The 20,772-nt window shown below is 49.6% G+C and overlaps 10 protein-coding genes across 10 annotated transcripts; 4 read left to right on the forward strand and 6 right to left on the reverse strand.

The window, feature by feature from the left end:
* Positions 1-694: 694 nt before the first annotated feature.
* Positions 695-1,096, forward strand: METBIDRAFT_18030 (uncharacterized protein; the record flags this gene model as incomplete). Its single annotated transcript, XM_018854766.1, has 1 exon — positions 695-1,096. A coding segment is annotated over one exon (402 nt), but the record flags the coding sequence as incomplete, so codon positions are not given.
* A 166-nt stretch (positions 1,097-1,262) lies between these two features.
* METBIDRAFT_42429 (succinate dehydrogenase membrane anchor subunit) lies at positions 1,263-1,703 on the reverse strand (the record flags this gene model as incomplete). The annotated part of the gene is made up of 1 exon (XM_018857543.1): positions 1,263-1,703. The coding sequence occupies one exon, from the start codon at positions 1,701-1,703 to the stop codon at positions 1,263-1,265; it is 441 nt and encodes a 146-aa protein (XP_018712141.1).
* A 449-nt stretch (positions 1,704-2,152) lies between these two features.
* Positions 2,153-3,511, reverse strand: METBIDRAFT_41305 (uncharacterized protein; the record flags this gene model as incomplete). Its single annotated transcript, XM_018857381.1, has 1 exon — positions 2,153-3,511. One exon carries the CDS (start codon positions 3,509-3,511, stop codon positions 2,153-2,155), a length of 1,359 nt encoding a protein of 452 aa, XP_018712142.1.
* Positions 3,512-5,229: 1,718 nt separating this feature from the next.
* Positions 5,230-6,609, forward strand: METBIDRAFT_32120 (palmitoyltransferase). The gene has a single exon (XM_018855985.1). The coding sequence runs from the start codon at positions 5,468-5,470 to the stop codon at positions 6,548-6,550; it is 1,083 nt and encodes a 360-aa protein (XP_018712143.1). The 5' UTR covers positions 5,230-5,467; the 3' UTR covers positions 6,551-6,609.
* Positions 6,610-6,913: 304 nt separating this feature from the next.
* Positions 6,914-11,503, forward strand: METBIDRAFT_40914 (cohesin-loading factor complex subunit; the record flags this gene model as incomplete). The annotated part of the gene is made up of 1 exon (XM_018857329.1): positions 6,914-11,503. The coding sequence occupies one exon, from the start codon at positions 6,914-6,916 to the stop codon at positions 11,501-11,503; it is 4,590 nt and encodes a 1,529-aa protein (XP_018712144.1).
* A 112-nt stretch (positions 11,504-11,615) lies between these two features.
* METBIDRAFT_41438 (uncharacterized protein) lies at positions 11,616-12,413 on the reverse strand (the record flags this gene model as incomplete). The annotated part of the gene is made up of 1 exon (XM_018857399.1): positions 11,616-12,413. The coding sequence occupies one exon, from the start codon at positions 12,411-12,413 to the stop codon at positions 11,616-11,618; it is 798 nt and encodes a 265-aa protein (XP_018712145.1).
* A 616-nt stretch (positions 12,414-13,029) lies between these two features.
* On the forward strand, positions 13,030-14,070 carry METBIDRAFT_26299 (putative lipid phosphatase; the record flags this gene model as incomplete). Its single annotated transcript, XM_018855315.1, has 1 exon — positions 13,030-14,070. A coding segment is annotated over one exon (1,041 nt), but the record flags the coding sequence as incomplete, so codon positions are not given.
* A 234-nt stretch (positions 14,071-14,304) lies between these two features.
* SEC10 (exocyst subunit) lies at positions 14,305-16,776 on the reverse strand (the record flags this gene model as incomplete). The annotated part of the gene is made up of 1 exon (XM_018857344.1): positions 14,305-16,776. The coding sequence occupies one exon, from the start codon at positions 16,774-16,776 to the stop codon at positions 14,305-14,307; it is 2,472 nt and encodes an 823-aa protein (XP_018712147.1).
* A 986-nt stretch (positions 16,777-17,762) lies between these two features.
* On the reverse strand, positions 17,763-18,215 carry UBI3 (ubiquitin-ribosomal 40S subunit protein S31 fusion protein; the record flags this gene model as incomplete). Its single annotated transcript, XM_018858896.1, has 1 exon — positions 17,763-18,215. The coding sequence occupies one exon, from the start codon at positions 18,213-18,215 to the stop codon at positions 17,763-17,765; it is 453 nt and encodes a 150-aa protein (XP_018712148.1).
* A 1,269-nt stretch (positions 18,216-19,484) lies between these two features.
* METBIDRAFT_12124 (thioredoxin-like protein) lies at positions 19,485-20,150 on the reverse strand (the record flags this gene model as incomplete). The annotated part of the gene is made up of 1 exon (XM_018854172.1): positions 19,485-20,150. The coding sequence occupies one exon, from the start codon at positions 20,148-20,150 to the stop codon at positions 19,485-19,487; it is 666 nt and encodes a 221-aa protein (XP_018712149.1).
* Between the last annotated feature and the right edge of the window lie 622 nt (positions 20,151-20,772).

A 20,772-nucleotide genomic window follows, 5' to 3' on the forward strand; every position in this document is an offset into this window, starting at 1 on the left:
AAACCAAATTATCCGTATATCTTCCCGACCACCTCAGCAGTAGCTGTTGTATTCTTGATCTCATTTGGAGAGGCGAAAGAACAAGTAGCGGACACCAATTTGCTCCAAGAATCCAAAGCTGGCTACTATACAGCAGAAGTCCGTACGGACCTTTTAAAGTTCTTGATCTTTTTAAACCATACAGATCCAAAGTGAATCTCTTTCAAATCCTGGCCTGGACAATAGGGCATTGTGCCCATATGCTCCCCTCCGCCAGTTTGCCAAACCCAGCAGCACCAGTCGTTCATGGCCCCTGCTTCCTAAAATCACAAGTTTTTTCAAAGTCCCAAAATCCCCTTCTCGTATTATCGGTCGGTCTCTACCAGCCGGGGCTATACATCCAGCCCCAGTAGACTTGCCTAATATTCACCATCCCCAGCAGACTTGCTAAATATTCACCAGGCCCAATTTGCACCCACCGGCCCTATCCCAGCACGGCGCTGCACAGACGGCCCGTGTGCAGGACGCGGGCGATGGTGCATGGGGCCAGCAAGTCTGGGGCCCGTTCTAAGGCTTGTTAATTGCATACTGTCCCATGATCTCCGAGGCAGAATTGACCTGCCTCATCGAGGCGGACGGCTCGTATAACTTCCGAGATCTAGTAGACCAGTATGGCGGCTTTTCGGCGAAAACAGACTCGGAACACAGGCTTCTCAACACCCTCGAGCTTTTCGCCTTTGGAGGGTGCTCGGCATACGGCAGGAACAGGGCCAGATTCATCGAGCTATCCGAGAAAAGTAAACGCAAACTAGTGATGCTTTCGGTCTTGTCAGTGATGAATAGTAACGTGGGCAACAGCGTGGCATTCGAGGAGGTTTTGCGTGTGGTCCATCCACTAGTGACTGACTTCGATGCCCTAGAACAAGTGGTGATCCTGATGGTCGATTGCCAGGCAGTGAGCGTGAGGATTGACGAAGAGAAAAAAGCCCTACGAGTGATGGACACGCCCGTGTTGCGTGATGCCTACAACGAGGGCCTCTACAAATTGCGGGTGTTGGGAAACGACGATCTCTTGGCAATGCCCGTGGGCCGCGCCAGGGATATCCTACGCAAATGGCTAGACGAGAAGATCGTTCCCGCCAGACAAGAGCTCGACGGATGAGGGGCCCGGAGCTCTCGGTGCAGCGAGGCGTATGCAGAATGAAAACATGCTGATGAATTTATTGATCGTAAACCTGAAAGACTGAGGCTCGCAGCGCCGGGGGAGGGGCTCTGCAGCACGCCTAGGCGTGCCAGACTCTGGCGATGATGCCGGCCACGCCGCCCTCCTCCTTCTGCTCGATGTCGTAGATTCCGTACCCGGCCACACCGGTGCCGAGAAGCAACAAGTACATGGCCGCGGAGTGCAACGCGCCGTAGACTCTCTTGGGGATGTAGTCAATGATACACGACTGCATGCCGGCGTAGCAGTGGTACAACATCAAGGTGGACAAGGTGGTATCGAGCATCACGGACGTCCCGGACGTGAAGGACGTGGCCACCAAGGGAATCAAGCCGGCGGCCACGATTCTCTCGGAGGTCCAGTGCCACGAGCCATGCGTCTTGTGGGCCTTGGGTGGCACGTATGCGTCATTGACCGTCCCCACGATGTTTCCTGGGGGTTGAGGAATCGTCTTGAAGCCACGGGCCAAGGACGCCTTGAGGAAAGGAGCCGACGCGGGCATTCTCAGGGTGAGACCGACACGGGTGACGAAGGACATTGTTTTGTTTTTCTTGGTGCAAGTTGTGGGGCAGGAAAGAAAAAGGTGAGGGCGAATCCGGGGCGAAATTTTCGTGCTCGCTGGTTGGCCTTGGTTTGCCTGTGAGGATTCCCGGGCCCAAGCTGCCTCCCTTATGTAGGACCCGAAAAACCCCGGATTTCTCGTTACACATGCTCGCCGTGTGATTGGCCGCGCGTGTGTGCAGGACGACGGCGCGCCCCCGGGTGGCCTGAGCATGTCTAGGGCCAGATCCCAGAAAGTGCGGCACCTGGCCCCGCGGCCCCGATTGCTGCCTCTCGCTGGATCTCCGGATTGCTGCCTCTCGCAGTCCCTGGAGAGTGCGCGCCGGAGCAGGCCCGAAAAAACCAGTGGGGACCGAGCCTCCAGGAAGCGCGCGGCCAATGGTGCCCGCTCTATTCCTGGTCCTCTTCCTCAAACTCCTCGAGCTCAGGAAGCGGCTGCTCGGGGCCGAACCTTTCCTTCAAGCCTTTCTCGATGATGCCGAGCGGGCCCTTGTAGTAGATGACCTTCGTAAATTTCTGGATCACGCTCGTGTACCACGAGTTCTCGTCGTACTCCAACACAGCGACCTCGGACTTGGCCTGCCGGCACCTCTCCTGCGCCGCGGGGTTCTTGAGCTTGCCGTACATGACGATCAAGTCGTCCAAGGTATCGGAAACCACTTTGGACACCCGGGCGTTGTTGCCCTTGTCGTAGAAAGTGGCCTGGACGAGCTCTTCGGCCCACGCCACGGCTTGCTTCTGGTAGCCTTTCGCCCAGAGAATCTCGGCCACGTGCGCCTTGATCTCGGCCTCTGTGGCCTCGACATTGGCCGGCTGGCAGTCGAAAAGCGGCACTGCGGCCTGGGTGATTTCGCCCCGCGCCAACTTCTCCCTGACGGCAGACACCGCTTTCAAGTTGGCCAAGTAGATGTTGAGGGACCGCGTCAAAAACACAGGCCTCTGTCGCCGTGGCGCCGCCTGTGCCTGCAGCGCATAGGCAAACGCCAACGCATTCAACGACAACACTAGCTCGTTGGAGATGGTGGTCCTGTCCTGGAGCAAATACTGCAGATCGAGCAGAATACTGCCGAACCTCTGCTGGAGCATGTGGATGGAGCGCTGCAAGTACGCCACCTTGTCCTCGGCAGACGGGCAGACTGCGCTCAACACGCGGCAGCACTGGCCCATGCGCTCCGCGTCGCCTATGCGATAGAAAATGTCGTCGTTGTCGATGACCGCCTTCAAGATCGCCACGGACGTGTCGGGCTGGTTTTTGGCCAACAACGCCTTGGAGTAGCGCAACACCATGTCGATGTAGAAGTTGGACAACTCGGCGTGTTTGGGCTGCACCAACACGTCCGCGGGCAACAAGGGCACGGCGTAGTTGATGGTGCCGTCGGGCAAGGTTTCGTCGAACTGCAACCCCGGCGTTTCCGCCTTGGCCATGTTGAGCAAAAGCCGCCGGTAGTGCTTCACGGCATGGCGCGGGCTCTTCAACACGTCGTCTTTGCCGATGGCCTTGACGGTGAGGATCTGGTCCTCGAGGCTGAGCAGAAAAGGAATCTCCTGCCGGGAGTCCGCGTCTTTGTACAAGAAATAAAGCGAGCTGGCGCACGCCACGAGTCCACCGAAGTACACCCCGGCGAAAATATTGACGATGGTGCCGTAGCCTCGAAGAGCCCCAGCCGCCCCGGGACTGAGAGTGAGCTGGCGGGCCTGCATGGGGCTGGCGGCCTGGCGGCCACGTCCACAGGGGCTGTGTTTGAGCATGTGGGCGCGGGCAGGCGCTAGAATACGCGTGCCTCGGGTGAACATGGCGAGAAGGGTGGTGCTTGTAGATATGGGGTCTGGCCTTAGGGCCGGATATGTCTAGGGCAGTGCGCGTTTTTTCGGGGCCATACCGTAAGCAGGAGCGAGGTGCGGCCCGTCTGGAGGGCCATATAGCTTGGGCCATTTCAGGGCAGGGGCCGTTTTCAAGGAAGGCCACTTCAGGGCCGTTTCAGAGCGGGCGGTTTTGAATTAAGGCCGTTTGGTTTGGGGGCTTCTCAAATTGAGGCCATTTCAGGATCAGTTCAGGCAAAGGACATTTCGGAGTATTGGCCATGTCAGAGTAGGGCCGTTTCGCATAAAAGCCATTCAGTTTGGGGGCTTCTCAAACTAAGGTCATTTCGGGATCAATTTCGAAGTATTGGCCATTTTACAGTAGGGCCATTTCAATGTATGCTCATTTCAAATTTAGGCCAAATGAAAGTGAAGGGCCATTTCTATTTAGCCATTTTAAAGTATGGGCCATTTCAAGGTATGGGCCATATCAAATTTAGGCTATTTGAAAGTAGAAGCAATTCCAGTGTAGGCTTATTTTGGATTCAGGCCAAATCAGTTTGGGGACATTCCAATCCAAAGCCATTTCACTTCAAGGCCATTCACATCAAGGCCATTTCGAGTAAAGGGCCATTTGATATATGGGGCATTTGAGGCCAGGTCATCATGGCACCAGGTGCCGCCTCAGACCCGCTTGTTGACTCCCATGACCTCATGGACATTCAGGCCCAACACAGCTGTTTCAGATCCCATTGAACAAACACCTAACATTTCTGTTACGAAAAATTCAAGTCAGCCTCTTGCACATTCTGCCTCCTCTACTTCCAACCTCCATTAGGCATCAGTTGCGGCTGTTGCGCCATGCGGCTGCGAAAGCCGCAAGACCCTCTGAGCTCTTCTGACCCGGGGACTCTCGATCCAAATAATATCCAGCATAACGCCTGCTTAAAACCGACTCGGTGAATTCATGGGTTCAAATCTAGTTTAGAAGATACTCGGTTTCAGACGAGCAAGTGGGTAAATAGCCATAGCGATAGTGGAAAGCTAGCTCATAGTTTGTACGGCTAACAATTAAACCACGCCAGGGCAGACTCTGCCCGCGTCGGGCCCAACGTCTTTCAGCAATTTTTAGAATTAGAACGGAATCATGATTCTGTTTTGGGATCAAGAACGGAGGGCGCGTGATCTTCCAGCCACATGGAAACTGATGTTCTCGTTCACTGTCCAGTTGGTTTGTTGGAACAACTCCCTAATACTTTGGCTCGAGAGCCCTTATCTGATAAAAATGCAGCAGGATGTTCGGCAGCATTCGGCGTGCTGATAACAGTGTTGATCCATCTTGTTAGAACTGGATTCGTGATGGCTTGATTCCACAACATTTCGACCGCAATACAGCCTCAGCGACGGAGAAGCAACTCCACGTCTTCATCTAATTTAGCGTAGAGAGCAGAAATAGGAATTATTCAAGGCGCTTGGCCCTACTCATCTGTCATGTAGTGCCATAATCGGGATTTTGCAAGACGCTTGGCCCTACTCGTCTGCCATTTAATGCCATAATCGCAGCCCGTATTATTAGGGCCAGTCGCACCGGGCCCGTGCTCACGCGCATAGAAACTGGGCCCAAAACCTCCAGCCTATTTTCACTGATCTTTGGCCATTTACTTCAAAATTCGGCCAAATCATTCTTTTCAACTCGTGGGCCTGTAGTCCTCTATACATTTCGATCACCATTCTTCCTACTATCTCTGCACGTTTAAAAAACGTCCGAACTGGGGGATCTGAAAACGCTCATCTGCTCTACTGATATTGGATCAGTGCACGGCCGATAAGCGGGTGTGCAATCCACCACACAATACCATCCTTGCTTTGACAAGTGCAATACATCACACCACAGTGCAACACCCGATGCTCGAGTCACGTGCCAGGCTGCCATTTGTCTTCCGGCCCGGCGTGTCTATCATTCATAAGCTCGTCGCCAACTGGCTTCTCACGGACCCCAACTATGTGATAGATTCAGACCCCTCCAAGCTCAAGAACTACCAGGTACAAAAGCACCAGGACATGGGTGCATGGTACCTCTGTGGCGGGCGGCTCCGGACAGGAAAAAAGCTCCCTTTGAATGTGATCGTGGCACTGGTGATGATTACCTGTGCCGTACTCTTTTTCATATATGAAGCACCGTGGACCTGGAGCCACTTGAGCCCAGCGGTGCCGGTTATGTTTGCTTACCTATGGTTTCTAACCGCAATGTTCTTTGTGAAAGCAGCGACGCTCGATCCAGGAATCCAGCCCCGGAACCTCCATGTGCCTTTCGATGCTTCGTTGCTAGAGAGGCAAAACGGTCCCGATGAATATTTCAACACCGTGTCTTTGCCATACTTTAGTGACCGAGTGAACGGCGTCACGGTTAAGTACTGCGCCACCTGCCATATCTGGCGGGCGCCACGCATGAGCCACTGTGCCGTGTGCAATTCGTGTGTACTGGTCCACGACCATCATTGCGTGTTCCTCAACAATTGTGTTGGATACAGAAACTACCGCTATTTTCTCTGGTTTCTTCTTACATGCGTGATCACAAGCGTGTACTTGGCCACGTTCACGTTCCTACATTGTTTCTGGTATAGGTACAGCCATGTGGTTGAAGACGGTGTTTTGGTGAACTCTTTCAAAGCATCCATCTCGCAGTCCCCGGCCACGTTTTTTCTAGCGCTTGCTGGTTGCCTGGCCAGCGTCTATCCGTTAATGCTCCTCGGTTTTCACATCTTTTTGACCGCCAACAACTTGACCACAAGAGAGTATCTCAACTACGTGCGGCCGCTGGCAGACACCGACGACACCTACGTTAACGTTTATGACCGCAAAAGTATGATGAGAAATATGTGGCTTACTTGGGTGGCCACGCCTCAGTGTCTATCTTTGCTCAGGCCCACCGAACAATACTTAGACGGTGATTTTACAAAGGAACGGGTTCCAGTCCTATCTGCTTAGGAGAAGTAGAATATTTTGCATGGCAACTGCAAAACCAGACTTTTGATTGCAGCATGCTTCCGAAGGTTTATAAAGAATCAGGAGATCTGTGGGCTAATGAAACGCAGCCGCGAGGCCCTAGAATTTCGCACCCAGTCTTTGGAACGTGGCCCTGTCTTCGGGCCGCGCAGGCCCTAACATCCGCCTGTGCCTAGGAGGGACCCGCGTTTTGTGCCTCTGTCTAGGGCCTACAGGGCCTGCTGGATCTGCACTGCTTCTCAGAAAAGGCGATACCTGAAATCTCACCCATTTGCAAGTTTTCCGTACAAACACCAAGATCTCGTTTCAGAGACTAACTTGTGTTACACGAAACCCATACACATCATGGAGTCGCCCAGTTTGAAGGAGATCCTCGGTGTGACTCCGCTTTATCACTTGGTCCCAAAACAAGACCTTGCTCCACTAGTCTCTTTCTCACGCGTGCAACCACAGGCCCTTGAACCAAAAGATTTTCTCCCTGCACGGGCTGAAAACTTGTTAAACTTGGTTGAACAAGAATACGAGCGTGGGAACGAAGCCGTGGACGGCTTGATGGGCAGACTCCTGGCCACATTCCGTGACTTTGATGATTCAGAGCTAGATCTGCTCAAATTCAAGCGGCCCGTGATCGCAGGCGAAAACAACGAGCCGCCCGAACTCCCTCCCATCTCCAAACTATACAAGGGTCTATACACCAATGCTGACTGTATTGAGGAAAATGATCTTGTTGAGTTTGGAAACGACCTTCATCTCCCAGATTATGCAGAGGATCGTCTCAAACTTCTCGACGGCTCGGAGCTGAGAGAAGAAGTCTTGCAACACATGAGCTATTACAAAAAAAAGGCTGACCAGGAGCTTGCTGCCCAAAATAACAAACGAAAAAGACCTCGTTTGGATCAGCCAAGTATTTCAAGCATCGGCCGGAAAAGATTGACTTTGGATCGCTCGAAACTCAAAGATTCAAGACTCGTTGCCCTTTACAATTTACTTGATCAGATTGCTTTCGATGATGGTTCGGATACTGAGACAGATCCCGAAGGAACTTCCCGGTTTTCAATGAGCCATCTCGATTGCACCTTGACGACTGATGACTTTGGAATGATTCTCACACAAAAAGGACTACGACAAGTTGGCAGGCATTTGTGTGAACTTGCTGAATCTCTGTCTCTTGTTGATTGTAATGCGGACTATCTTAAAGTGATTCAGACCCTCTGTTACAATACAATTCGTCATGCGTGGAGCCTTTCTAAAAACAACGAGACCCTGGTCATTCGTCAATCACTTGAAGCATCTTCTATTCTATTGATGATTCTCAACACTAACACGCAACATAGAGAATTATATTTGCAATCATATACAGACTGCATTATTGAGAATCTCTCGGAAGTTTTACCCAAAATCGTTGTCTCAAATAATTTCACAACCGTCGTTGGTGAAGCGATTGACTGTTTAGAGAAGTTGTCTCTACAAATCACCATGAACCTCGCGGACGATCAGGTATTGACCCGAGTGGAATACATGTGTGTCAGTGCAATCAATGTGGATGGGAGAGTGAAAGAAATTGAGCAATTGAGAAGAGCCATGGTTGGAGTTCTCCGTGCAATTTTCAAGAAATATCCAACTCAACGGCTGTTCATTGTCAATGAAATGTTGTCCAATATCAGCAAGTTGGCCCATCAAAAAGGGCTAGTGCGTGATGTACCTCTCACTCGTGGTGTCAACATCCTGTTTTTCACTGTCTTCCTAGTCGAACTTATCCAGAGTTTTGACGCTTCAATTTATGAGAAAGAGGTTTCTTCATTGCTTTCACTTCCCAAGAGTGACAACCCAATTAGCTCCACTAATGTAAAACGTGACATCATTTTGACCGGGATCCACCTGACTCTAAATGATTCATTTAGTATTGCTAATCAGGTAGCAGAATTCTTTTGTGGTCGAATGTCAGCAGCTGAGTCTATTCACAAATCCATATTTCTGGGTCTCGTGGAGGATTTATGTGCCATGATGTCTCACCCTCAATGGCCCGGAGCCGAAACAGCAATATCAATCATAATTCAGTTTTTGATTTCTTCAATGAATGCGCAAAAATTCAATGCAGCAGAAGAGCCATTTTTGCTCGAGATAATTGGTAAATTTGGTTTGGAGTGCTTGGAGTTGCGTATCAAAGATAATGATACTTTAAAACCGGACGACAAGGAAGATTTTTCCAGATTGTGTGGCTATCATCAAGGTGTTCTACAACACCTTAGGATGCAAACAACAAAAACGCCTCATGCCAGCTCGCTCTTCCAATTTCAGCTTTTGAAAACAATAGTCTTTTACGAAGGTCTTTATGCTGACTCTGTTGCACAGCAAGACAAAAATCAGTTTTTTATTGTCATTTCTTCCGAGGCTAAACACCTATCTGAAGATTCTATGGACATCATAGAGGTTTTAGATCTCAATTTGTCAATTCTCACAAATTCTCGCCACTCGGGTCAAACTCTGGTCAATTCACTGAATTTGAGTAAATCTTACAGAATGCTCACACTCGCTACAACTTTTAACAAAATCTACGATGACTTCTTGGCTTTGCTCACAAGCAGTTTGGAATCTACCAAAGTGAAATTAGCAGCGAAGGCAATCCGAGTACTTTCGCCACTCGTGACGCGAGACCCAAAGATACTACTCCACCAAAGGATCAATTCCTCGATATCCAAAATCTTGTCAAAGGGATCTGCTTTATCTAAAGATGCTGTCATTGATCTATTGGGTCAGTATATGTTTTCGAGCAAGGAACTCATACTGAAGTATCACATCCTAATCGGAAACAGGTCGAGCGACGAAAGTATCCTGGTCCGCAAGCGCGTAATGAAGATCATGAAAAATGTATTTGGCGCCAGTGATAGCTTAGAGGTGATGAGCTTCTCTGCTTCAAACATCCTCAAACGTCTCCAAGATGAGGAACTGTCTATTATGGAAGCCGCAAAAATAGCATTGCGCAACATGCTCTTTGAACCTGATAGTATCAAACAAGTTTCAGAGGTTATGATCCACTTGACTAACGGTGGGCGAGATATGTACCATCTTCTCGTCGGTTTCATCCGCCAGGAACTTCGTAATTCCCAGGATAGTCCCAAGCGCTCTGAATATCTACGCAAGGTCTTAGATATTGCATTTGATAGAATTGTGGATGCCCCCGATTCCTCTGAGGTGGAACAGACAGCAGAATCGTTTACCTTCATCGCAGCTTTGGCTGAATGTGACTCAAAATTAGTGAGCCAAGATCAGTTGATTTCTCTTCTGCCGTTCCTTGTGGAAGATTTGTTTGATAGGGAGCGTTTGTGCTTCAGCGCTCTACGAATTTTAAGGTTAGTCTTGCCTAATAGGAAAGCATTGCGTCCAGAGTATATTTCCAAAACAAATTCGATTTTACTCAAGAGACTCACAAAATTCAACACCAAAGAGCTACATGAGGCTGTCCAGATCATAGTGGTGTTCTCGAAAATCTCAAACGCCTTACCATTGCTAAAGGTAGTCTTGGCCTCAATGAAAATTTTGTGGCCTTTCGTGTGTCTTGCAGATGTGAAGGTTTCGCAAACCGAAGCTCCAAAAATTCGGAAGGTTTTACATTTACTCGGCTGCTTTGGAAGCTACTGCAATTTTGAATATGCTAAAGAGTACTTCCGTAAATCGAATCTTGGTTTGAGATCTACTGAAAGCATTGTGAGTCTCATCACAAGATATTTATTATTCTTTTGTCAGCCCAGTACTGATACTGTGACCAAAACAATATCCATTAAGAATATATTGTGCGTCGCAACCCACCACCCGCGTTTATTTCTTTCTGAGTCCATTTTGAATATTCTTGACACCGAGTTCAAGTCTTCAACCTCATCGTCAAAGCTTGAAATTGTTAAAGGTCTTACTGCTTTCTTACACAAAGAAGATGAGAATCTCGTAAAGCAAAATGACGAGGTTGTAAAGTCGACGAAAACTTCAGGGATCGAAAAAGATGCATTTCTTGATGACAAGAGTCAAAACGTGGCAGATGGTGTATGCTCCAGTGTCGTACAAAGATATACCAGTGATATCCTTGATCTTTGTCTACAAGATGCAGCAGAGGTAGGCGAGGCATCTGTTGGTTTCCTTCAAATTGTCACCAAATTAGGATTTGCCAATCCAAAGCTCTGTATCCCCACAATAATTGCGTTAGAGGCATCACCTAAAAAACACATAGAGAGAATAGCGACCGAATTACACTCTGAGATTTTTGAGAAGCATGAGTCTCTTGCTGATAGAAATTATGTTGAAGCAATTCGGTTGGCATGTGATTACGCAAAAAAGATTGAACAGGGAGGTTTTTTGCAAAACACTTCCTTTTTGCGTTCCGTCTACCGCATTGTTAGTGGCAATTACCTGGCCAAGAAGAAGTTCGTCAATTCTGTGGCCAAGCTCTTCCATGTGAAACTATCAACGGAAGATCTTGCAGATGCCATTACGGGCCGCGACGTCGCTATATTCTTGGCTTTAAATTTGCTGGTGCTTAACTTTACCTCTATGGAGGAGGTTTATTTGATAATCTTTCACTTGGATAGATTCATAACTGGGGAAGGGATTGATCTTGCGGAGCGGATATCATCAACAATTGGCTCAGTTGATGGAAAAGGGATGTCGGTCTCGAATCTCCAGCTTCTCTTTGTTTTCCTGCAAACTGCACTTGCTTTCATTTACTTGAAGCACAACTTGGCAGCATCATACTCTATTCGGCCAACAATGATGGACGGGTTCCGGCCCAGTAAACCCGAGGTGGAATTGAGACAGCCGCCAAAGGTTGTGGCGTTCGTTGACTACCCATTGGGCGACCTTGCATTGGAAACGAAATTGTCCAGCCCAGGCTCATTTGGTGGTTTGTTCACTCGCTTGGTCCAATTCACGACCGCGTACATGTCATGACATTTGCAGGCCCAAGATTTTCCGAACAAGTCAGGGTTCTAGTGCAAGTGAGTGTTCGGTCAGGGCCTTACCGGTCATGTGACTTTGGCAGTGGCTCTTCTTGTTCTCGCTTTCATTCCAGGTAGCTTTCAATGGCCACCGTAGGGGTGAGGTATGGGTTGTATCTGATTTTATGGCCGTTCCCTAGCAGTATGGAAAAGGGTCTTCCGTGTTTGGCCAAGCGGCTTTGCTGCCTTTGCTTGGCCAACTGCTCCAATGGTTTGTCCAAAATGGATTCGTCGTCGTCATCCGCGTCGTCGTCCTGGAAATTCTTGCCCTGCGCTGGATGGCCTTCGTAACTCTTTATTTCGGCCGCTAGACTGGCGGTGCGGGACTCCCAGTTGGCGAATTTTGCAAGCGTTCGTTCGAGTTCGCGGATGGTGGCCTGTCTTTTCGCCAATAGCTCGTCGACGTCGCTGCGGTCTTTGATTACAGTGAGTTGCGGCAAGTGCTTGTTCCAGTCATGCTGCAGAAGAAGCTCGAGTTGCGATTTCACGTTGTCCATTTCGAAATACATGCGCCCCCTGTCTGTAAGCGTTCGGGACCGTTCGTCCTTTTTCATTCGCTTGTGGAATATCTCATAGACGTGGTCCTCCAACGGATCGTGATTGCGGCGTCGGCGGCGCGGCAACTCGCTCTGTCGTTGTCTCACGCCTAACTTTGGCATGACCACTTTATTGAACGCCCAGCTGGCCTCGCCAAAATACTTGTACTGGTTTTCGCCCGTGGCTGGGCTATCACGGTCGATACAGATGCGGCCATCTCCATACAAGAGCCTGTTCAGGTTGTCAAAATTATAGAGCAACGCGGTGTTTTTCGTCTGCTCGTCGCTCAGCCGAAGCTTCCGCCTTTTTTCGTTTGGCGCGGGCATTTCTGGACCGGAGCAAAACCAAGAAGGCGTGGGTATTGGAAATTTGTAGAGGGCAAAGATTCACAAGGATGACTCGGGCCACTGGCCACGCGCAGGCCCCAGCCAGGCGCAAGACGCGCGAAGCGTATAGGGCCTAGGGCGCTCTAGGGCCAACAGCCTCAATAGGCATGAATATAGGGCCAGGGTATGTTCTCACACAGCCCCATTTCTGGTGGCCTGGTGGCTTCCCAGAGCCCCGAAAAGCACGAAATGGCAATTGACGGATTTCCAGAAAAAAAATGGCACGCAATAGGTGAATCTCGCTTCCCATTTATTGGCTGTGTCTATATTGGCGCAGCAGGCCGCGAGTCCGTATGAGGCCAAGATCCAGAAAGGCGCGCAACATATCGGTCTCTGAATATCTCCTCTTCAACAGCCAGTCTTCAGCGGCCTAGAAACAATGGACATTCGTCAAAGACACTCGAAAGGCGAGCCTGGCAAGAGCGAAAAAGCCGATTTCTCACCAGGGCCAAATTTGGAAAGCACCGAAACGCGGGCGCCGGCCCAAGCTCTGGCCCAGGACAAAAGCTTCCCCACAATTGCCAACAGTTCTAAACCTCAGCGCTTTTTCTGTGTTCGAGTGATGCTCATTCTCGCCACATATTGGATGTTGGTGGTCCATGTTTTTGAGCGCGTACGTGTCAGAACAGCCATGGACACGTGCCAATGGGAGAAATGGGAAAACTGGACGGGAGATCAGGCCCTGGTGGCTCCACACAGAGTGGCCTTTCTTGCTGATCCCCAGCTTGTGGATGACCACACATACCCCAAGATGCCCCGCGTGCTCAATTATTTGGTCCGAAAAATGAGCGACAACTACCACTACCTCAATTACAAGTATTTGCAGGAGATTCTCGATCCACACACCACCGTCTTCATCGGAGACCTTTTCGATGGCGGGCGCGACTGGCAGGATGGGCCCTGGCTCGAGGAGTTCCACCGCTTTTGCCGCATTTTCCCGGAGAAACGTGGCAGGAAGTCGTACCGAGGCTTGCCCGGAAACCACGACATTGGGTTCCAGAACGTGAGCCCAGATGTAGCTCAAAGATTTGCCTCGTATTTCGGCGAGCCCAACGACGTTTACATCCTTGGCAACCACACGTTTATTCAGTTGGACACCATCTCCCTTTCGCATGAAGATCCACGCGTGCACACTGCCCCCAGGCAATTTTTGGAGCATGCCAAAACGCTGCTTGATCCTTCATTTCCACGTGTAGTACTCACGCATGTTCCGCTTTATCGAGACCCGCACGTGGAAACGTGTGCCCCCGGAAGGGAGTCGAAAAATCCGTTTCCACTAATGAGAGGTGTCGAATACCAGACGGCGATCGAATACCCATTTTCCGAGGACATTTTGAGAAATCTCAAGCCGGTCTTGGTGTTCAGCGGAGATGACCACGACTATTGCGATATGACGCACCTTGATTATGCAGATAACACCAAGCGCTTGGCTCGCGAGATTTCGTGTAAGACGAATTCGATGACCAACGGAATCAAGAGGCCTGCTGTGCAGCTTCTTTCGTTGAACAACCCACAGGATGGTATTGGGAATACTGAAAAAACTTATGAGACGACCATGTGCTACTTGCCCAGCCCATACTTGGGCGTGAAAGTGTACTTTGTGAATCTCGTGGCTAGCTTTGCAGGCTTGTACTTGTGGTTCATCTGCCCGGAAAAACTTGGCCGACTTTCCCACGGTGTATTGAAACCCGGTCTGGCGAATGTGTCATTCCAAGAAAGACGGGTTGCTTTCACTCTTCACAGCTTATTTCTTGTGGTGTGCGTTCTGGTCTTGGTATCCCTGTATAACAAAATGTAACGAGAGGAGTGTCTGATGTGTATTACTTACCGGCTATTTGCGTCCGAAAATGATTTCCATATATGAAGGGCTGAAATCGGTTCTCTTCGAAATGTACTGTCTCACGGTTGAGACCTTTAAGCTGGCCAAATGGCCCTCCGTGATCAACGAGTTTATCAAGTTAGGCTGCACGGTGAACAAGTTGCTAATCTCACGCAAAATTTGAAACCTTTCGCTGAGCTCTGGGATGTTCCAGGATTCAATCACTGATTGGTATCTGATCACGTCTTGAGTCAATACAATTCCACCCGTGGAGTTGACTCCGAACTTCTTGAAGTGATCGAGCAACAAGTTCAACAAGATCATTCCGATCTTGATCAAGACATTATTGAGGTTGCTACCATTAAGATCTTTTTTCATAAGCGCGTGCAAATGGACAATGAAATCGGACAACTCTTCGCAGACCTCTGTGTAGTCCTTGACGGCGTCTATGCTGTCACAAAAGAAATCCTTCTTCTTCTGCTTTTGCAAGAATTGGTTCAATTTCACCGTTACGAATTCCACCAAACACTCAAGAATCAAGTTCAAGGATGTCTCACACCTCTGCACGAAGCTGTTTGTAAGACTTATCATTCGGCTTCTCACGGGCGGGCTGTTCACAGTGCATGGTAAGATGATCTTCTTGATACATGAAGATAGAAGAAACAAGACTTCGCTTGTTAGATTGAAAACTTTCAAGTAGTCAAACAGCGGATCTTGGGGCAAGGATGCACTTGCTAGTTCTTGCCTCGCCCTGTCGTACGCGACTTCCAACCCACCGCTAATATATAGACCACCAAAGTCCAAAATCAACATTTCCAACACTTCAAGTAACAATTCAGGCGACTTGGCAGGCGCTAGCTCTAGGATTCGAGCCACGGAATCAATTGTCATTCGCAAAACAATACGGACGTCAGTGATCTTGACGAGACCCCTGCTCTTCATATGTGGTTCAGATACGTCTTTGGAGCTTGTTAATCCTTCGGGCCAGCGCATCTTTACAAAATCCTTGAACTTGTTAAGCCTGTGTTTATCCACGAAAGGGAATCTGCCTCGTTCGTTATGCGGCTGTTGAGTGCCAACAGCAGTCATGTTGAGTGCCGCGGCTTCATTGTCGAATTCTTGAAGCCTGGTTTCCAACTCCTTTTTCTGTAGGGCTTTCTCGTTAGCCGCCAAATACTCCTGTGCTATGCCGAAAATAATGTCCTCAAGCATCTCTTTTTCTAGCTTGAAAAAAGAGTCGTCCGTTATGTACTCGATGAATAGATCGCTGTAGCATTGGTCAAGGGTGGAGCCGATCTCGTTATTGTCGTCAAAGTCGTTTGTCACGAAGAAATCCTTCATGTCTTTTGTGAAATCGCCCACCAAAACGTATAAGGCATGCAAGATTCGCACGTGAGCCAATGGGCCGGCTTGCTGAGAGAACAGCAAAAGCGTCGAGACCCGGTTCTGAATCATTTGCGCATAGACACGCTGAACCATGACTTTGAGCACGGGAATGGGCACTTCGAACACTTGTTGCACTATGCGGGCCTGTCCCTTGACGGACACTTTTAATTTGTTCAAGAGATGGTCGGTGGCCTCGTTTGCAAAGATGTCATGGACCTCTTGATTCGGGTCAGCGAAATTCTCCAAAAGTGCCTCGTCCTCAAGGATGGAGAACACACCTTCCCCCTCGTCGTCGTGGGAGTCCTCCAAAAAGAGATCGCTCTTGTTCATGAAAGCCAGCACCACGCTACTGCCGCCATTGAAATCAAACAAGACTTTTGCGATCTCGCACATTTCGTCGAAATCGTTATGTTCAGAGGCAATCTCGAACCGCTCCACGAGCGCCTGCTCCATCGTCTCGCCATATTTCTCGATGGTAGTCACGCATTTGCTCACTTTCGGGAGGTTCCCGGTGAGGTGGTCGATTTTCTTCGCCAACACGAGAAGATTGTTCACAGTTTTGGCGCATTTCATCTTCAGCTCCGTGTCTTTTGCTGTGCGCAACTTCTCCAAGGGCTCGTACTTTTCTTTTGTGTAGAATCCATGGTAGCTGCGGATGAGAAAGATGGTTTCGATGGACCGATCGCGCGAGTTGGTGATCTTGTTCAACGCCTGGTTCAAAGGGTCAATTTTCTCCGTGATGCTCGAGATCTCTGTGTCCAAGCCGCCGAACTGCGCCACGATCTGCTCCACTTCAGACGCTAGTTTTAGCACGCTTTTACTGTGGCTTAATTCGTACTCCTCGACCTGTTTTGCCGCCAACTCGCGCAGCTCTTGGGCATGCTCGGCCAAGTTTTTGAGGTGTCTTAGCGTCGACTCGAACGTACGGATATAGGGCTTGGGATCCAAATATTCAAGGCTGTTCACCTCGGCCCCTTTCAAGATATGATCCTTGCTCAATTCCTCGACGAAATCGTTTGGCGTGAGCCCGTCGAGGAAGTTGTCGATGTTGAGTAGTTTCCGCACATCATCCTCGAGGTCGTAGATGACGAAACTCATGGCAACGCCGGTATTTTGACAGGATTTAATTAAGCCGGAGGTTTGTAGAATAGCGCCAGGGACGTTCTGGGTCGCGCGCGGTTTGATGGCCCGGGCCTATTTAGGGCCAGGTGCTGCGACATGAAGGTGCTGGGCCAAGAGAGGCGCGGATGCGAAAAGACACCTCATAATGCTGCTTGGGCAGGCACCTCCACTACGACGTTTTTGGTACTGGCGAGTAGTCAAGTTTGGAGGAGCCCTCTAGCCAAGAACATAGATCCGAGAATTTCGGGTGTGCTGTATCAAACGCAGTTGGCCGCAAATTATGGGGCCGTGCTCTCGCGCGCCAGATTGGGGCCACATCCGCAGCTTTATTAGAGCATGTCTGGCAAGGCACTGGCAATGCCTATGGACGAATCTGCCAATTGAAATCGGTATTTGCGAGAGCAAAAATGTAAATCGGCGTGGTTGGTGGCGAGCTAACTGAGACAAGAAATACGGCTTGCAGCTGTTGTGGATAGATCTATTGGGTGGCTCATATTGCTACGTTTTATTCGGCCCCGCGCATTCATAAGGACTTCTGAAAAACTTCGAAAGACACATCAAAATGCCGAAACACAGCTGATATCTTGTAAAATAAGAGTTCGCAAATAAAGCAGAGGCGGGATTTCAATCCGCGTGAACGAAGCACAGCAAGTGCAAAAAATGATGTTGGAGACCGTAGCCAAGACGAGCAGGAGCCGAGAATACACCGCAATATAGACAGACTTGCGAACGCGTTTCAGCCTCTGGCATTTACTGCGCATACTCTCTTTGGGACCAATCCGAGGCAGTGATAAACCGCAACAGACGCAAAGGCGAAAGTTTCGGGACAAGGCTATCGGGTTCACCGAAAACCCAATGTTCTGATATCCCCCGCTTCTCTCCGGGCACAACTACAAAATTTACAAGGACTCTAAGAACAACACGTATACTTATGCTATATCAAGTGAATGAATAACGCGCGCTTAAGCGTTGAGCTTGAAGGTGGTGTGACACTTACCACAGTACTGTCTGTCTGGGTGGTTGGCCATGAAGACACCGGCACCACAGGTTGGGCACTCTCTTCTCAATCTCTCGACGTTACCGTCGTTGTCGACCTTGTAGTAAGTCAAGACAGCCAACTTGTGCTTTCTGTGCTTGTGCTTGATCTTCTTTGGGGTGGTGTAGACCTTCTTCTTTCTCTTTTTACCACCACCTCTCAATCTGAGCACCAAGTGCAAGGTGGACTCCTTCTGGATGTTGTAGTCCGACAAGGTTCTGCCGTCCTCCAACTGCTTACCAGCGAAGATCAATCTTTGCTGGTCAGGTGGAATACCTTCGTTGTCTTGGATCTTGGCCTTGACATTGTCGATGGTGTCGGAGGCCTCGACCTCCAAAGTGATGGTCTTACCGGTTAAGGTCTTGACGAAGATTTGCATACTGGCTTGTCTGCAAAAAAGTGTGCTTCTTTCTTACCAATAAGGTTGGGGAGGAAGAGAATATAATGGTTTTTTTTTTCTTTCACGATGCCTCGCCGCGGCCAGGCGGGTTTGAGCCGCGCACGCCCTGCGCCATCCTGCGCATGGTGCTTAGGGCTCAAGCCCTTGCGCTGGTCACGGTCTGCCGTTTTCATGAGGAACCGGCGATTCTAAATCTCTTATTTCTTTCGGGGAATATGAGTTTGCTGTCCGCTGCAGTGGAAGATTAGAGTAAGAAACACCCGCGAAATTGGTGGGGCTCCCCACAGGCGGCACGAATCGCATATCTGCTGTCTCCTCCAATCACGTGTGGTTTTGGCCTCTTCTAGTAATCCCAATAGACAGACGACAGCGGCCCGAAACGCTCCTTATTAGGCTTTCTGGCATACATTTTCAAAAAAGTTTGTTGCTTCTCTCATGCGTAGTGCAGAGGGCTGAACCACAACAGCCCATCAAATTGAAGTTATATAATGCGAATCTCTGGGTTGTATAGCTGCGGTGCGACCGCAGTTCGAAAGGTTGCAAAATCAACCCTTTGGTCCTAGTCCACAATCGCTCAAACTCCTTAAAACGCCTTGTCATCTGCAGCCACTGCGTCTCCAGATACACCCCGCAGTCATCTCTGAGATCCAGGCCCCGGATACCCTTACAATTTCGCACCCACGAATCTACTTGCACATATCAAAGCAGATCTTATATCGTGCCCACACTAGTCTGCAAATTCCTCATGTCCCAAGTGGGCGATTGCGTGCTAAATAATAGAAGACGGCTCTATGGGCTATCCGACGAGATCCCGTTAAGGGCCTCTCTTGCATATTCTGCCGTAAGCGATATTCCATCTCGAAGTATCCTGCGGATGAGCTGGAAACGCTTGAAGGACTGGCTCGTCATGCTTTTCTGTCTTTGCTCTTGAACGGTTTGATGAGTCGAGCTCACTTATTTATGAAGCACATCTTCCAACTTTCAAGACTCTACTTGGTTGACTATGCCACGTGGGGAAAATTCTGGGGAAATAAATATTGTGGTCTAGCTTCTCCTCCATTGACTTCGAGCACAAAACCTGGAGATGGCCATGCTCCACTTCGTCAACAATGTCTCAGTGGGCCTCTAATTTACACGTATCAGGCACGCTTGAATGCAGCATTTCCTTAAGCTGGGTACTACTGGCAAAATGGGCATCGGGAAACAGTAAACAACTGGCACAGTCAGCAACGCACCAGTGTGCAGAAATCAGAACCAGTCATCGTCGGAGTCCTCCTTTTTCACGGCAGCAGGCCGAGAGATTGTGCCGGTATTAATAGTTCTTCTCGAGATGGCCCCGCATTGAATGAGCCTGGTTTCTAGTGCTGTGATTGTCACTGCGTCTTCAGACTCGCCTATGCCTTCAAATCCCACGATTCTGGCGATTTCCTGTCCGTGCCGATACACCACCACGAAAGGAAGCACCTTGATCTTCAACTTAGACACGAGAAATGACGCTTTCTCCGCCGGAATCGCAAGCACGTGCAAGGCAAGGTGTTTCTCGGCGAGCACCGCGAGTTTCTCGTTCATGGTCTTGCATTTTGAGAACGTGGGCTGGTAGAAATGCACCACGGCAATCTCCGTGCGTGTCACGGCGCCCATCAAGTCTTTTTCTGCTCCAATGAAATTCACACAGCCCACGTCCTCGCCCAAGACATCTGCGGCCCTATCAATGGACCTGATATTCTGCTGGAGTTGTTGGAGACGCTGCTCCTTGTATTTGGCGACTATTCCGTCTTCATTCTCGAGCTCCTCGAGCAATTCCAGCAAAGATTCTGTGTCTGAGTCCAGAGCCTGGTCCTGTCCACGGGCACTTAGCGAATGCAACTTGGCCTCCTGGTACTTCTCGATATACTCTGTCAGCTGGCGGTCCATTCTGAAAAAGAGCAAAGCAAGGATCCGTAGGCCTCTTCTAGCTAAAAATAAATCAGAAAAATATCAAGACAAAGCGAGTGCTGCAAGTGTTGTGCCGGCCCTAACAATAGATGGTTGATAGGAATGTATCCATCGGTGAGCTTGGGGCCGCGTGCGCGGGGCATTTCAACCACCATGAGGCCCTATACATTCAAGTCCTCGCTAGAAGAAAACGACAATCAACTTGGAAAAATAAGCCTCCTAGACTAACTGGTTATTTGCCTTGTTGTTCTTCCATAAATTTTTTCCTAAGTCGCCTGCAATTGGTCAAGCACCGCCAAAATCTCAGTAAGGCGAGCCGTGTTTTTCTTCACTAGTTCGCGGTACGCGGGCAGCAGGGCCAGCGACGCCAGGGCCGAGTGTGGATCCAGCCGAAGCAAGCCAATGCTTTTTTCGAGGTTCTCGTTGATCACGTGCACTGTGTTCAAGATCATCTCGAGTTCAAGAAGAATGTTGGCTTGGTCACTGGTGAGAGATTCGGGCATTTTAGTGGAGTTGTGTCCGGCTGACTTAGCTGGCTGGGCCTAGTAGAATTGTTTATTTTGGCCTTGGCCGCGCAGAGCCGCGAGTAAAAGCTCTGACA

This window comes from Metschnikowia bicuspidata (assembly GCF_001664035.1).
Source record: "Metschnikowia bicuspidata var. bicuspidata NRRL YB-4993 chromosome Unknown METBIscaffold_3, whole genome shotgun sequence".
NCBI lineage: Eukaryota > Fungi > Ascomycota > Pichiomycetes > Serinales > Metschnikowiaceae > Metschnikowia > Metschnikowia bicuspidata.